The 16,683-nt window shown below is 41.0% G+C and overlaps 1 protein-coding gene across 1 annotated transcript; it reads left to right on the top strand.

Annotated features, from left to right (window-relative positions):
* The first annotated feature begins 4,788 nt into the window (after positions 1 to 4,788).
* Ankrd66 (ankyrin repeat domain 66) lies at positions 4,789 to 16,378 on the top strand. The gene is made up of 4 exons (XM_047558741.1): positions 4,789 to 4,910; positions 9,753 to 9,923; positions 11,294 to 11,522; positions 15,730 to 16,378. Exons 1-4 carry the CDS (start codon positions 4,901 to 4,903, stop codon positions 15,926 to 15,928), a joined length of 609 nt encoding a protein of 202 aa, XP_047414697.1. The 5' UTR covers positions 4,789 to 4,900; the 3' UTR covers positions 15,929 to 16,378.
* The last annotated feature ends 305 nt before the right edge of the window (positions 16,379 to 16,683 follow it).

Raw genomic sequence — 16,683 nt, 5'->3', positions numbered from 1 at the left:
TGCCTCTGGATGAATACTGAGAGCCCAACTCCCCACAGGGTTGAAGGAGCAAAAGCAGAAAGGAGTAACTGGAACTTGGCAAGGGAAACTGCAGAGAAGGTTGCCTGACAAGAGCTGTGACCTTGACAGCAAACCCATGGAAAGCCAGGCAGGAAGAAAGCCAAGCGAGTAAATATCCCAACTCCATTTGCCATCTATACCCTAATCGCCTGCTGGAAATTGTCCAGCCCAACTGGAAGGCAGTGAATGCTGTCCACACAGGTCAACCTTCAGGGTGGAGAATGATGGAGAGTGGATCTGAGTGGACAACAGAAGATGCCCAGCACAACCACTTTCTCCTAACTGCTAGGTCTTAAAGTGCTTTGATACCTTTCAGAGCATTTAACATAGTCTCAATTACATTTTATTTGTACAATATCTCATCTCCTTAAATAGGTTAATAACTCTGTAAAGAGAGAGATGACCTTTTCCACATGCATTATCACAGGTTCATAAATATTTGCTGTGAATTTATCTCCCACAGAGATTCCCCAAGGCACTTGAGCTGAAGCATACCCTGGTCCCCAAGAGAAGTTAGAAAAGATGACTGTCTGAATGAGGGTGGCTAGGTAAAATGGAAACAAGATGCCAAGACAGAAATACAGAGCCCTTCTATTAGCCCCATGAAGAGTCAGTGTGAGGGGCTACACAGACCCACATTCAGACTGCACAGTACCCGGGAGAGGCTGAGAGGAGAGCTGCAGCAATGTCTCCACAGGCCATCTCTGATAGCAAAATGCCACCTTAGAGGAAAACATGGCCCACCCGGAAATCCTAACTCCCCTGAACAAGGTTTCATAAGTCTCCTAACAGATGGGTACACAGCTTGTGCTGATCAGTCACGATGCTAGAATCCCAAATCCAGCACAGCTGCCTCCTCCAGTCTGATCCCAGGGATGGTCCTAGTGGTCAGCGGAGGTCCATCTCCCCTCACCCCAGGAAGTCTCTTAAAAATCTCCTGCAAGATGGACAGAGACAGAAAGGTACAGGTACTCTGGCAACCACAAATGGAGTCTGATTCTTGCCTTTTGGACTCAAGATGCAGGGAACCCTGGAGCCTCCCTGAGATTAGGGCTCTGACAGTAATGCCATCAAGCAAAGAGTTTGATCAGTCTCTTACAACTCTCCACAGGAAGTAGACACAGCTCTCTGGGCCTCAGTTTCCTTTCTTGCAAACCACTTATAATTCAGGCTTGCTGTTAGAATTGATGAAATAATATCCAAAAAACACCTTGGACAATACCTGGTGCACAAAGGTATTCAACAAACACTCCCATTCCCTCCTGCCACTCTCAGTTCTCAGGACACCACCCCTTCTGTCCACCTCATTGTGTTGCCTTCATAAGCATTGGTTCATAAGCATTGGTTTGAAATGACCTGTATCATTTCCTAGGCAGGAAGCCCTTGCCTATGACTTTGACTTGCTCATCAGGAGGTACTGTAGCACAGCAAATAAGGACACGAATACAGCAGCCCTACCACCTGAGTTGTCCACCACCTGCTCTGTGACCTCAGGCAAGTCCATTGATAACTATGTGTCTTGGTTTTCTCATTTGTAAAGCAGGATAATATTTGTACCTGCCCTACACAATAAAAATTGTCCAGGTGTGTTGAAGCACTTAGAACAAAGCCTACATGGGTCTATTATTATCACCTTTAGAATTGAAGGAGGTAGAAGAGAATGAAATATTACTGTCCCAAGCATGGGTCAAAGCAACTGAAAAGTCACTCAACCCACAATCCTGTGTTCCCTGAACTTGCAGACGCTGCCCATCTGTCTGTATGTGGAGGCTTAGCTGGGGTGGGAGAGGTGAATGAAAGCATTTTCAGTGTTAGTTTTAGTAAATAATTTAATGCTGATGAGTCTCAATATTTTCATACATAAAATGAGTTTTTAACTCATTGTTGTCTAAATTCCTTTCTGATCTTAAAGATGGCTTACATTCTATGGAGAAAAGTTTTTATGTATGTCACTTCAGTCAGAAATTTTAGTCCTGATGCTTGAGCCAATGTGTCCAATGATAAATGGCTGGCACACATATTACCCTTGGTGGCCTCTGTGGCCTATCATGGATAGGCAAGGATACTAGCATGCAGATTTTTGACATTCATCTAGTTGGTCACATGGTCTCACTGAGAGCACTGAAAAACACTCACATAAATTGTGTACCCCATTAGCAGATCCTAATACTTTTAGTGAGTATAAAAATAATATATTTATATGATCAGAATTATTTGGTCTTATTTTTATTTGGCCTTGTATATTATTTATGTTAAATTTTTAATTTTTTTCAGTTCAAAATATACTATAATATTTTGACTTTTTTGACATCAATTCTTCTTTTTTAAAAAAATAAGACAAGGGCTCACTCTTGACTTGTAAAAAATCCTCCACCTTAGGTTGCCTCACTCCCTGGCCAGCTCATGGCTCATCAAGAAATTTGGTGTCAGAAACCTCTTATTAGGGGAAAGAAACACATGAGAGGGTATCAAAAGGGATGGGTATCCAAATGCATGTGATTTGCTGGTGCCAACAGCTGCAGTTTCTCACCAGCTATCCCTTTCTCAAGTTGCTTTGTCCCTTATCACAAGGAACTCAGTCCTTGTTCCCCTGCTTCACTCTAAACACAGTAGCTACTCAGCAAGTATTTGTCCAATGAAGTCAGACTGCACTGTAACTGTTACGGAGCTCAGAAGGGGTGATGGAACACTAAGTTCTCTGAGGGTGCTGATGGGGTGTCTCCTAGGCATCAATTCTGGCTTATAATAGACTCTCTTTAAGTGCTATTCTGACATGGTGGGGCCCTACTCCTTCTGTGAGACTATATTCTCCTAGGCTCCATCCTGTCTTCCTGGCAATCTTTACTAATTTTTCCTTTGCTATCAGATCTCAGGGGATTCAGGGCCTCAAGGCTTGGGGCCCCTCACTTCATCTGCTATCCTTGGGTTATCTTAGATCTTATCTTCTTTCATCTTTAAGTATCACTCACATGCTGGTGATTTTTGAATATGTAGCCTTAACCCTAAAGTCACAGAACTCTGGACTCCCACTTGATATTTGAATGTCTTGCAGGTATCTCAAACGTACATCAAACAGAACACTTAATTTGTGTCACTCTTCCACTACCCAAACCTGGTTTCACCCCAGTCCCTTCCACAACACCAATGTCATCGATTTCCAAGGACTATCCTGACTCCTCCTGTTCCCTCACCACGCATGTCGCATATACTGACAACTCTGCCAACCTGGATAACTTTGATTTCACTCGTTTTTCTCCATCCCCATGACCACAGTCCACCAGGTTATGACTCTTCCTTGTCTGACCTTCTGCAGTGACCTTCTCTGTGGTCTTACTTTCAGTTCCATTTTACAGTCTCATTCAGTCCATTCTCCACATAGAGCCAAAGTAACCTCTCCAGAAAATTTAAGTTGCACCATCTTCTTTGTTGTTTAAAATCTTTCAATTTTTTTCCAATTTTCAACTCTTTGTATTTAGAATAAAAACCAAATTCCTTACCCTATCCCAGAAAACCCTGAATGACTTAGCCCTTATCTGTACTGAATTCATCTTATTCTACTTGCTTGTACTTCGTAAACCAGCTGCATCTTCCTCTTTTTTGTTCCTCACATGAGCCAAGCTGTGATGCTGTCTATGTGGACCACCTTCCTCAGATCCTCAGATAACTGGATTCTTCTCCTATGTTAGGTCTCTGCTTATATGTCACCTCCTCTATTAGCACCAGGAGAAAGATAATTTATAAGTATAAGAAAGGGATTATCAGATTGCTTTACACTAATAGAGGCTGGATAATCCCACAATGACTGTCTGCAGGCTGAAGAGCCCGGGAAACCAGGAACTGCTCAGTCCAAGAAGCTGGAAGTCTCAGAACTAGAGTTGTTGATGTAATTCTGCAGTGAAAGTCTGTGTTCAAAGGCTAAAGGAAGCTCAGAGAAGACAGGAACACTGAATGTCTTTTCCCTAAGGGCCCAGTGTAGTGTTAGGCATATATAAGAGTTATATGGAAAGAAAGGTAGGAAGACAAATGGAGCAAGGGAAAGAGAGAAGCAAAAGGGAAAAAAAGGAAGGAAGACTACAAGGGAGAGAAGGTCTTGGGGGTAAGGAAGAAGGTTTTTCAGATCAGCATCATCATAAATATAAATGCTTGCTTACAGAAAGGGGGGGAAAGAGGAGACAAGGAGAAAGCACTGGGGATGTTACTGTTCTTTGGTTGTTGTCATTTAGGAATCAACCCCATGTCAGGTGTTTTATAAAGTATTCCAGTTAATCAATAAGATTATTATTCCACTTTTATCAATGAGGAAAAAAAAAAAAAAAGCTCTGCAAAGTTAAGGAATTTGCTGAAGATTTCACAGCTGGCTCTGAATGCAAGTGGCCCATGCTTTCTCCACCGTTCCATAAGGCTCAAACATCTCCTATGACTAAGTGGCTGCTAAAAAACTGAACTCCTTCACAGCCTGTGGGCTGACAATCATTGGCTACTTAAAAAAAGTTTTTTTTTAAATCAAATACTATTTGAAAGAACCTGGTGAGGACTAGCACAGTGGGATTGAAGTAGAAGGTGGAATTGCTAAAGAGTTTTTGTTTTTGTTTTATTTATTTATTTATTTATTTTTGGGGTGCTGGGAATCAAACCCAGGGCCTGACTGAGCTATCTCCCCAGCCCTGCTAAAGAATTTTGATGTGAAGCAGAGCGGCAATCCCACTCCACCAGGCACCTAGGGAAGCTGAAATGGATTGGCCAGCTTTCAGGAGGAAGGAGGGCTGAGTTTCCATGGTGTAAGCACAACAACAACTCCAGGCAGTTTGGGCTCCTGCCAGCACAGAGTTCCTTGGGTTTCATGCAAGACTGTAAGTATTTTTATATTAATTACCCCTCTCTTATTTACTATAGTAATATAGATCACTCAGTTATTAGCCCCTGTTTTCTTGATTGCTTTGTAAATTGAGACACATCTGCTAAAAAGGCAGGAATTCAAGTGTACTTACCCCAATTCATAAGGATTCACGTAAAGGAGAGTTTGCCAGATTTCAATAGTCAATAGTAGACTAGTGAATTACATATATATATATAGCTTTGCAAATAAAGTTTGTGTTTTTATTCTTTTAGAAAACCTTTAATACTTGTTTATTTTTAACAAATAGCTTTATTTAGATATAACTCACATACCTTTAAATTGAATCCATTTAAAATGTACAATTCAGTGGTTTTAGAATATTTTAGAGTTGTGAAACTATCACTCACCACCATTTAATTTTAAAGCATTTCATCACTCCAAAAGAAATCCGGTGCTTACCAGCAGTCTTCCCTCCACCCATCCAGGTCCCAGCCCTAGGCAACTAATAATCTACATTTTGTCTTTATAGATTTGTCTATTCTGGGCATTTCAAATAAATGGAAGTATACAGTCTTCTATGACTGGCTTCGTTCACTTAGCATGTTTCAAGATTCATCCATGAAGCACATCTCAGTACTTCCCTTTTACTATAAAATAATATTTTATTATGTGGATATTCCACATTTTATTTATCCATTCATCTGTTGATGGGTATTTGGGATGTTTCCACTTTTCATCTGTCATGAATAATGACTCTATGAACATTCATGTACAAATTTTTATATGAATATTTTCATTCTTCTGGATATATACCCCAATGGAAAATTTATACTTTCTAATTTCAAAATTTACTATAGAGCTACAATAATCAAGACTATGGTGGTACTAGCACAGGAGTAGACATCTAGAACAATAGAGTAGAATTGGGAATTTAAAAATAAATCCTGATATTTATGCTTATTTTTTTGACAACTGTACCCTATACAAACTCAAAATGGGTCTTGGACCTAAACATAAAACTCTCAAAGGAAATCAGAGTAATAAATATTTGTGAGGGAGAGGAGCAACTTCATTCCTTTGCATGTGGATATCTCGTCTCAGCACCATGTATCAAAAGGTGATTCTTTTCCCATTGCATGGCCCTCACATACTTATTGAAGTCAAGCAGTACGAGTCCTCCAACTTTATTCTGCTTATTGGTTATTCTGGTTTCCTTGCATTTCCATAGAATATTCTAGGAGCAGTTTTTCAGTTTCTCTGGAAATAAATTTTGCTGCACAATGAAAACTTTTACTCAAATTGCAACACATCCATAGGAAGTTGTTGTGCAATCACTTTGGTGTGAACTCAACTGTGGAAAAAACAGGGTTGGTTTACTGCTTAAAGGCTTGTATAGAAGGCAAGTGAAAAGGCTCCCAGACACTGACTGCGGAAATGTTTTTTTTTCAGTTGACACTTGCAGATTAGAAACACTAGTATTTTTGTTTGCCATTTTTATCATTGATCAAATCCTCCAGTGTTTTGTAGTAAAGCAAATTCAAAAACAAAAATGAAGTGTATGCCTTCTTCTCTGTTACCCAGCAAGGCATGTGTAGAGCACCTACTTCCTGAAACCTGCCCAACCCTTGTTTTGCACACTCAGAGATTCTGATTCACTTTGGCCTGAGGTAGCGGCATCTTTGTTTTTAAGACTCTACTGGCAATTCTATGGAGCCCCTCATTCAAGACCAACTGCTGCCTTCTTACTGTCCCTCTCAGGTCTCCAATCTTGCTCCCTGCCAATCTGTCCCCTACTTTTCAGAGACACTGCTACTCAAAGTGTGGTGGATGAACTAGAGCTGCCAGGGGGACTTGTTACGAATGCAGGCCCCATCCCAAATCTACAGTGTCAGAATCTGCTATTAAACTACTAAGTAGTTTGTATAGACCAGAGGCTGGCAAACTCAGGTCTAAAAGCCAAATCGGCTCACACCTGTTTTGTAGGCCTGTGGCCACCCCCTAAGTTGTCAGGCCTCCATGGGCTACTGCTGTGAGACCCCGAGAGCAAGTCCAAGCTTCTCCCTCTATCCCTGCTGCCTGTATGCTCCCAGCACTTGCCTCTGCTGCCTTCAGCTGTGCCTGTTCACACTCAGGGCCCACTGGTGATGGTGGTAAAGGATTTCAAACACAGGACAGCACATCATGGGGCCGGAGGCACGTACTACAAAATGCAGGTTGTCCCATCATGGAGGACTCTGCTCTTGGCAGCTGCTGGGACCAGCAGTGGAATCTTAATACAAGATTTGGTGACTCTGAGCTGCCTTTTCTCCAACCAGCTGCCAACTTGGAATTGCCAACCTCTCTAGGAGGAGAGAGGGCTCACTGGAATCTGGGTAGCAATAGGGCAGAGAATGAAATTGACCATCCCACTGACAATACCCTTCTGCTGAGGCCCATCCTCTGTCCTGAGACTGTCTCCAGCTGAGGGTTACTGGGTATGAAGAGGATGGAACAAATAGGAAAAGGCAGGGTAGGAATTTTCCCTCTTGTTATTTAAGTTGTTTTTAAGTTCCCATTAGTAGCCTTGATTTTGCCTCTTGGCATAAAAATATTGTGCTATCTGGTTTTCTTTACAGAAAAGGGTTGCCAACCCTCAGTCTATACATTAATGTTGGAGCTGCTTACATTTTAGCATGTTACTCCTGGCCACTGATGTGCTGTGCCTGAGTTTGGGATCCTCCACTATCTCTCACCAACATGACTCCTATTCATCTTTCTGGGATGCAGCTTAGGTCTCCTTTAGACAAAAGATCCTTTTACTTCCCAGTCTTAGTGAAAGACTTTTTCTTTCTGTCCCTGGGATGCTTAGGGCATTGCATTTGTCTTATGCTACTTCTCTGTCTCTCAAGCTCTAGGGCTGTTCTCACTTTTCAGTGTGCATCAGACTCACCTGGAGGGTTTACAACAACAATGGCTGGGCCCCACCCTAGATCTTCAATAGGGTTGAGGTTGAGACCAAGAATTTGCACTTCTTATAAATCCTGGTGGTGGTGGTGCTGCTGCTGCTGCTAGTCACAATTTGTAGAGCGAACTCCAGTCCCATCTCTAACTTTGAGATCGGAGACATCCTCAATGGCCACAACTCCTGTGGCTCTCTCTGCACTCCTGTTGTCTATCTCAGCACCTTATTTTCATTTTATATCAGTAGTTCTCAAACTTATTTTTAATTTTTTATCTCAGAACTCCTTTACACTCTTAAAAACAATTGGGAAACCCAGAGAGCTTTCGTGTATGTGATTACATCTATCAATTATTATACTTTTAGAAATTAAAACTAAGAATATCTTAAAATGTTAATTCATTTACAAAAACTGCACTAAATCCACACATAATAACATAAGTAATATTTTCATGAAAAAGAATTATATTTTCCAGAATAATAAAAAATGTACAGTGAGCTTGATTTACTTTTTTAACATCTTTTTAAATTATTTTTTTATTTGTTCTAATCAGTTGTACATGACAGTAGAATGCATTTATACATTTTGATAGATCATACATACATTGAGTGTAATTTCTCATTTTTCTGATTGTACATATTGTAGGATAAAGGTTTGATTTTTTAAACCTTTTTAAATCACTGATTTAATAGAAGATGGCTGGATTCTTGGATCAGTTTCTACATTGTTTGTTTTACATAAAGATATCTGACTTCAGACAGGTATAAAGTTGTAAAGAGAGAAGTATTTTATAGACTTCCAGATAATTGTGGATTTTCTCCTTTGATACCACACCAAAACTAGACAGGTAGTATTTGCCATGTGGAAGTGAAGGAATACCCATGCAGTTTCCTTGCTCTGCTTTATTAAAAGCCATTGGTTCATCTTGAATGGATCTCTTTTCTCATGATTGATTTTGCAACATCCTACACCTGTCATATGAAAAATATTGATCCATGGGGTTTTCCAAATGTTGACATACTTCATTACACGATATCCTAAAATTGCATTTGAGTCACACAATTAATGGTAAAGATCTAATAAACGTAATTCTTATTGTTTCATTAAGAATGTTCCTATGAAACTGGCCTTTTTTTTTTCCTGGGAGGGTGTGGTGAATGGCTTGACTATAGTCCAGTTTGCTGTCACGGCCTCACTTTGTATGAAGGTCCCAACAGTTTTCTCTACCTTCTCTTTCGAACCATCAGGAAAATTGTCAACAAGGGGAACAAGGCCAAGAACATCTTAATATTATAATGAAATAGTTTCATTTCATAGATTTCCTGAAAAATTCCAAGGGATTCCTAAGGGTCTATAGACTGTAGTGTGAGAATTATTGTTTGAAGGCATAATATTAATATCATTTTTTAGCTATTTTTTTGTATATGTGTGTGTGGCCCCCTCCCCACCTGGTGTGCAGTAGTATTTAATTTTCATGCAGCTCTGTGCCCAGTATGAACTTTTCACATGGATTCTCATTATCTCATAACCCTGGCTGATGATACCAACTCTACAGATAAGAAAGATAAGACACAGAATTATACAACTAACTAAAGGTAACTACTAGCATTTTGAAGTAGGAGTAGGAAATAGTGCTGGAAGGTGGTTTGAGGCCAGATGGTAGAGCGTCAGTCCATGAGTGCAGTCATGATTCTGTGTGTAGTGGGAGCCATCAGTAGTTTTGGGGTAGGGGACTGACATGCACTTACCACAGTAACTAAGATCCAAGTCCACACTTGGCAGAGAGTACACATGAGGCAACCCTAGACGCAAATGCGTGAGGCAGGAAAGAAAATCCATGACGCAGAAATCTATGGAGTACTTGCTAGGAACAAAGGGTTGTATCGAATTTCCTAAATGACATGTCTCTCCTACAGTTTCTGTTATGGAATTGACCAAAATGTCAAACATGACAAAGCTCCACCAAGCTGTGGCTGTGGGAGACTACAATTTAGTGAAAAGGATTTTGAAGAAAGGTCTTTGTGACCCAAACTACAAGGACATGGACTGGAATGACCGGACCCCCCTTCACTGGGCTGCAATGAAAGGTGGGTTGGCAATGGCTAAGTAGACCACCCCTGTGACTCCTCCATTCAGTCTATAGGTTGTGTGTGCACAAGAGTAGAAAAAACATTTTTCTGGAGCTAGAAGGAGCATTTCAATCCTGACATTGCCACTTACCAGCATTAGCACCTTAGGTTTTTTATTTAATGCCTCTGGACCTCAGTTTATCCTTCTATATAATGGAGACAGTAATGCTACACTGGAGACCTGTGATAAGGATTCAGTAAGATAGTGGGTATACAATATCTAGCATATAATCTGCTCTCAATTAATATTAGTCCTCTGCCTTCTCCACCTCTAACAGGAATGGAGCATCACAAACAAGGACGGGAATTTTGTCTCTCATCAAGAATCCCTCATGCCAGGGACTGGGGATATAGCTCAGTTGGTAGAGTGCTTGCCTGTCAAGCACAAGACCCTGGATTCAATCCCTAGCACCACCAAAAAAAAAAAAAAAAGAAAAAAGAAAAATCCCTCATGCCTAACACTTTAAATAGCAATTCCCATTGGAGGAAGATAGTGGCAAAAACTCAGCCAATGATCCTACAAGAGCATTGGCAAAATACCATCAAGAATGGAAAGTTAGAAAGTGCAGTAGTCAACTTTGCTTTTTAAATATTTGTTTTGATTCCAGGGTAGGGGTTAGGAGGGACTGGCAGAAACTAAGTCTGGCTGCAGAATACTTAATTGGGATATCTTTGGAGAAATCTAAGTATGAAGTGAGGGTAGCTATACCAAAACCCCCTTCAGAGAGCACCTGCCGCATGCTGGCCCCTGTGCTGGGTACTTCATCTCTCTGTCTTCACTTGTACTTCTCTGAGATTCAGTGAAGTGATAATATCCTAATTTACAGATGAGGAAAATGAGCCTTGGACACTTGTTTCTTATCCAAGATGACACTCATTGGTAAGTGGCACTGTGAGGATACAAACCCACATCTGGCTGGTGAGGAAGTCTGTTCGCAGGCTGTGTTAGCTATAATGGAAGTGGGTTTTCAAATATTTGTTTTTGAAATAAGCATTGAGATTGCCAAAAGCAGAGCCTTGCCAGTGCTCCCAGGGCAGGACCTGAGAAGTTTTCTGGGGCAGTGGACAGGGGAGGGGGTCCTAGAAGGAGTACAGGACGTACTATGAGAGCCCTGGTCCCCCACAAGAACTGGGTTCATGGAGTGAGGACAGCATGTCAATTCTCCAGTAAGAGGAAGGAGAAGGGATGAGGGGATGATGCTAGGAAGCTGGAGGCACCCCACAGGCACATTTCCTGCCCCTGTTGTGTTGTTCAGGCTGGTCCTAGTCTCAGATTGCCAGGGACATTTTCCTCTTCAACTCATCTGTTTCTTCTTGGTCCCTCTAAGGGCAAGTGGAAGTGATGCATCTCCTGATTGGTTATGGAGCCAGGCCCTGCCTGGTAACTGATGTGGGCTGGACCCCCGCTCACTTTGCAGCTGAGTCAGGCCATCTGAATGTACTCAGAACCCTGCATGCCCTGCATGCCGCCATCGACGCCCCTGATTTCTTTGGAGACACACCTAAGAGAATCGCAGAGATCTATGGGCACAGAGCCTGTGTGGCCTTCCTGGAGGAGTAAGCTGCATTTTTCTTTTCTTTCCAGCTATCAGAAGGGCACAGAAACAGGATCTTGTGATCAATGCCCACTCAGTGGTCGCAGGTCAATGAAAATGAAATGAGAAAATCCAGTCAACTGAGTGTTGTTTGTATTAATTTTTAAATTGAGTTATTTTCATTGAAATGACTGACTTGGGTGAAAAACACATTGATCTGTTGTTTTAAATTATACAAAAATTGTCTCTGATAAGAGAATTGGAACACAGTTGGAAGAAAGGTCATGATCCCAAATTCATGGGACTGTGCAGTTTTCTAAAAGGTATTCAAACTCTGTGACCTTGTACGGGTTGTCACCTTCCTGACCCTCAGTTACCTAATATTTAAAATGAGACATAGGAATTAGAATTGGATTTTTTTCAGACTCTTCTACTTTTTGAAGGGTCTATGTTTTATCTGTGAATCCCTGCTAACACATACACCAAGATAAGAATTTGTTGAACATTTTGTTCATTTTTTCACTCAGTCAAGACATTGAACATAATTTAGTATCAATGATGTATATAATGGTGTAGCACAGAGACAAATGGAAATAAACCTTAGACATTTCTATTTTTGTTGGATCAACAAGTAATTCATACAAGAAAAAGTTGAATAACAGGAACTGGGCATTAATTCTTAGAAATTAAGACAAGGTAGGAATCAAATCTATTGGGCTGTACATGATAGGAGAGGAGGGTGTCAGTGAGCTGTCTCCCAAGAGCTGGCAAATAGAATTGTCAGAAAGTTAAACTGGGAAAATCTTCCCTATAATGAGAGAAGTAACATAAGAGGTTCTTATGGGGAGTGAGGATTCAACACAGGGGTTCTGAACCACATCCCAGTCCTTTTTTGTTTTGTTTTGGTTTAAGTTTTTAGACAGAGTCTCCCTAAGTTGCCCAGGGTGTCCTTGAACATGTGATCCTCCTGCCTCAACCTTCCAAATTGCTGGGATTATAAGCCTGCACCACCAAACCCAGCAAAAAAGACCCTCTCTTAAAGGTGGTGTCACCCATTTAAAATGCACAAAATCACAAATAAGGTGATTTGGAGAACCCTAGTTTTTGTTCACAGATCTCTTTCTCCCAGTTTTTGCCATCACCCCTTGCCCATAGCTCCCTTTACCATATTGGTTCCTAGATCCTCGGGTCTTTGAGTTGTCAAGACCTCTTGTCATTCAAATTTTTCTTTCCCAGTCTATCATCTGCCTGAAAATTCTGCCAATCTCACTTGGGCACCAGGACACTATGAGACACTACTTCTACTTTCTTCCCACGCACTCTTCATAACTTCCCAACCCCTTTTTCACTCATTCTGTCGCCTATAACCCAGAATTCCCAAACTCAGATGAATTTCTGTGCTCTCTACTCCCAGGCTTGGTTGACTAGAGAAAAAAATCCCACCAAGAAGTCAATGAGTATCATCGGAGGTTTAAGATCTTGTCTCTGTGGAACCCTCTGAGCAGCTAACCCTGTCCTGCTCCCTCACTGGCAATTCCAAGTCCCCATCACGCTCTCTCTGTTTCTCAGACGGTATTTCTTCTACTTGAAACCTTGGGGATTATGTTTTCCAACCCCTCGACCTACACATATACACACATGTGTACTGATATTTACATATGAATATGTCCACATAAATGCATATATACACATATGTGTATAAGTGTGTATACATACATGTATGTATATATGTATGTTTGTATGAATAAATACCTATGTGTATTTAGGTATTGGGGTTGGAAAATATATATATGTCTATGGACATATTCTGTAATGGAAGCTCAAGATTTCGATTATTCGCTAAGATTTACAGGGAAAGGAAGAACCCAAACTTACATTTCTTTTAGAATAGTGTAGACCTGCAGATCTTATATGCACCCACATCAGCTCCTTCTTGCCTCTAATACCTCCTTCTGTAAGAAGGGGTATGCCTCCATGTAGATCCTTTACATCTCTTCCAGAAGGCCATTGTTTCTGTATTTTTTGTTGCATTTTTACTCTATCTCCTGCATTTTTGGTTTTTATGTTCCTTCCATTCACTTCTTTTTAGTCTGTGAACATGTTCAAATAGGTCTTATTAAGTAAACAAAAAGGCAGAACCTCCCAACTTCAGTTTCTTTTCTTCTGTACACTTCAAAGCCACTGAAAAATTAATTTACATAATTATTTTGACTTTCTCACCTCTCACTGTTCAGACTTCCCCCTGCCCTATCTGTTTACAGAATCAGCTCTGACCCAAGTTATCATGAAATTCTTGTTGTCTAAGCCAATAGCTTCTTCTTGATTCACATCTTACCTTCACTTAATTCCATTTTTTATATGCCTGAAACTTTTATCCCTTACTTTATCTGATGCTACTCTCTTCTAGTTTTCCCTCTACTTCTCTGATTATTTCTCGTAATTTGCATTTGCTTTTTCTAAAGACAAATTGTATGGTTATTCTTGTATGCCTTTTAGATGCTGAAATTCCTTTGGGTCCTGCCTTTGGCTCTGCTCTACTGATTTTCTCTGAGTAATCTCAGCCCCTCCTTAGTGACCAGTGTATGGATGAATGTGACATATGGCCCTCACATAACTGAGATGGAGGAGTAGTGGCTCCCCACAAATAGCAGGGAGAGAGTTATTGCCAGGAAAATTGGGCAGGCAGAAACAATGAACATTAAACACATGACGTGCGACTCATCCTATCTCTTGGGAACTTCCCTTCTGACAAGGGGTCTAGAGACAGAATCTTAGGTTAAGGGGAAGTTATTCTGGATCTGGGAAGATAACTAAGACCTGGCAAATGGAGGAGGGAGAAAAATCTGTTGATTTGCAGTGAAGCCACCAAGTTGGATGTGTGCATAGGTTGTGTGTGTATGTGAAGAGGTAGAGGGGTAGTGGCAGGATAAATGCTTGGCTAAGTAGAGTATCCATCTGAGGGAGGTGTGGAGGATAAGTGTGCATGGGTGGGTTGGTAGGTGGCCATAGTCAGACAGGCAAGTAACAAGTGTGAACCCCTCAGGGGACTGATAGGTGGAAAGAGGTGCTTCAGTAAAGTTGCTTATGCAGGGGAGGAGGTGGCAGTGGTGCTGCAGAGGTAGAATTGGAGGCATTAAGACTGTAAGTGAGGAGACCACTTAAGGATTTCTTTGCAGTTCTTGCTATGAGTAGGTGGGCTCTCAGGCTAGGAGGATGCAGAAAAAGGACATTAGAGAATTTTAAAAGAAACCTAGGCAGTATTTGATAATTTTCTGAACATCCTAGAGATCCTTGAGGAAAACTTCAATTTCTGGTTTAGGCTAAGTAGCAAACCACTTATTCAATGAATATGTGTGAGCCCTACTATGTGCATGTCATTGAACTAGACACTAAAAGGTATATAAAGATAAATCAGATATAGGACTAGACATCAAGAAATTCCCTCTTTGGCCAGGCATGGTGGCCCACACCTATAATTGCAGCAGCTTGGGAGGATGAGGCAGGAAGATCAAGAGTTCAAAGCCAATCTCAGTAGTTTAGCAAGACCCTAAGCAGCTTAGGAAGACCCTGTCTCTAAATAAAATATAAAAAAGGACTGGGGATGTAGCTCCGTGATTAAGAGCCCCTGGGTTCAATCCCTGGTCTCATCCGCAACTCCCAAGAAAGAAGTTCCTCTCTGGGAGACAGAGAGAACAAGAGAAAGTGACAAGGCAGAGGAGGGATGCTAAGTAGTCTGAGGATTGCAATGTCACTTCCAGCTTGCTAGGGGTAGATTGGAGGAGTAAGGGGGCAGGGAGTTTCTCTCTACTTTGAATGACTTAAGAGATTTTTGTTTGGTTTTGATTTTTCATTTTTCTCAGTACTAGAGATTTATCCCAGTGCCTTGCATTATTTAAATTTTAAACAATGAATGTGTATTGCTTTAATAATTAGTAAAAAATACAATTAACACTAAACAAAGGAAAATAACCTTCCAGCAATAGGCAGTTTGTTCTAGAAATGTGAGCACAATAAGATTTAGCATCTCCTTCTTCAAGTTGTCTTTGAGTCTTTGTATCATCAACATCTCACTCTATCACATTGTTTTTCTTCACTTCCAAGTAGTTTCTTTGGCATCTAAGACATCCCTAAGAGTGCACTTGGACCCAGGCAAACTGGGTCTCCTTCCAGGCCGTGTGCTGAGCAGGGCTCCCCTGCCTGTGCTCAGAGGCCTGTCTGTCTTTCTCCAGGGCTGAACCTGAGTGCCAGGACCACCGCCGGGCAGCCGAGCAGAAGGGACTGCAGCTGGATGAGCGGGACCCAGACTGGGATGCCAAGAAGAGGGAGCTGGAGCTGTCTCTTCCTTCCCCCAACAAAAATATGAATAAAAAGAATAAGAAAAGTGGAGACCCAGCCAGGCTTACCTATACCAAGGAGCGCAGAGCATGAGGGCTGAGCCCCAGGCCTGGGCCCTTGCCTTGGTCTAGAGGTTATCAGGCGTGTGTTGTCTTCACATGATTTTATTCTACCCCAGCTTCTACCAGAAGTTCTTGACCATTTCAAATTTCATGAGCTCTTGTCTCCTAAAACCTGTCCACGAAAACAACCAGGAAGAGACAAACTTCAGGCGGCCAGCTGCTTGCAGTTTTTTCTCATTACTCATTTGCCCACCCCACACACCACTATAGAATTTCAGGGATTAAAGAAAGAGTTGTCCTGAGGAAATTTGATTTTTCCAGGGTAAGAAGGAAAAGAAAAAGAGTCAAAACAAAACCCTAAAAAATTCCTAACATCATCCTTTCAGTCAATCTAGAAAAAAATTGTATTTGTTGTCACATAGACTAAGCAAGTATGTGAGCAACTGTATTTCCCAGCTTCCAGCTTTTTTTTTTTTTTTTTTTTTTTTTTTTTTTGTGGGGCCTACAATGCCAGCAGGAACATTTTTACTGATGATCGTGTCCAACTAGGAGGAACAGTTGGAACCATCAACTAACTCAGTGAGAAATAACTAACTAAAGATAATATAAAATAATGGAATGTGCCTATGGATCCACTTTTTCTACTGTAAATTTAGAAATTTAGAAAATTTAAATACAGTTTAGATTTTTCAATGAAAATATGACATCCAATCTAAGATGTAAAATACATATTGGATTTTGAAGATTTAGTACAAAACATGTCAAATGCCTCTTAATTTTTAAGAC

The sequence above is a fragment of the Sciurus carolinensis genome, chromosome 7, assembly GCF_902686445.1.
Source record: "Sciurus carolinensis chromosome 7, mSciCar1.2, whole genome shotgun sequence".
In the NCBI taxonomy this organism is placed as follows: Eukaryota; Metazoa; Chordata; class Mammalia; order Rodentia; family Sciuridae; genus Sciurus; species Sciurus carolinensis.
The sequence above is the reverse complement of the archived record's forward strand: the minus strand, read 5'-3'. Positions and strand labels throughout refer to the sequence as shown.

What these genes read in the sequence shown, in the direction of transcription:
- Ankrd66 (XM_047558741.1), top strand. An exon ending in TCACTGGGCTGCAATGAAAG is followed by an intron (nt 9,924 to 11,293) that starts GTGGGTTGGCAA and finishes GGTCCCTCTAAG; the next exon opens with GGCAAGTGGAAGTGATGCAT. An exon ending in TGTGTGGCCTTCCTGGAGGA is followed by an intron (nt 11,523 to 15,729) that starts GTAAGCTGCATT and finishes GTCTTTCTCCAG; the next exon opens with GGCTGAACCTGAGTGCCAGG.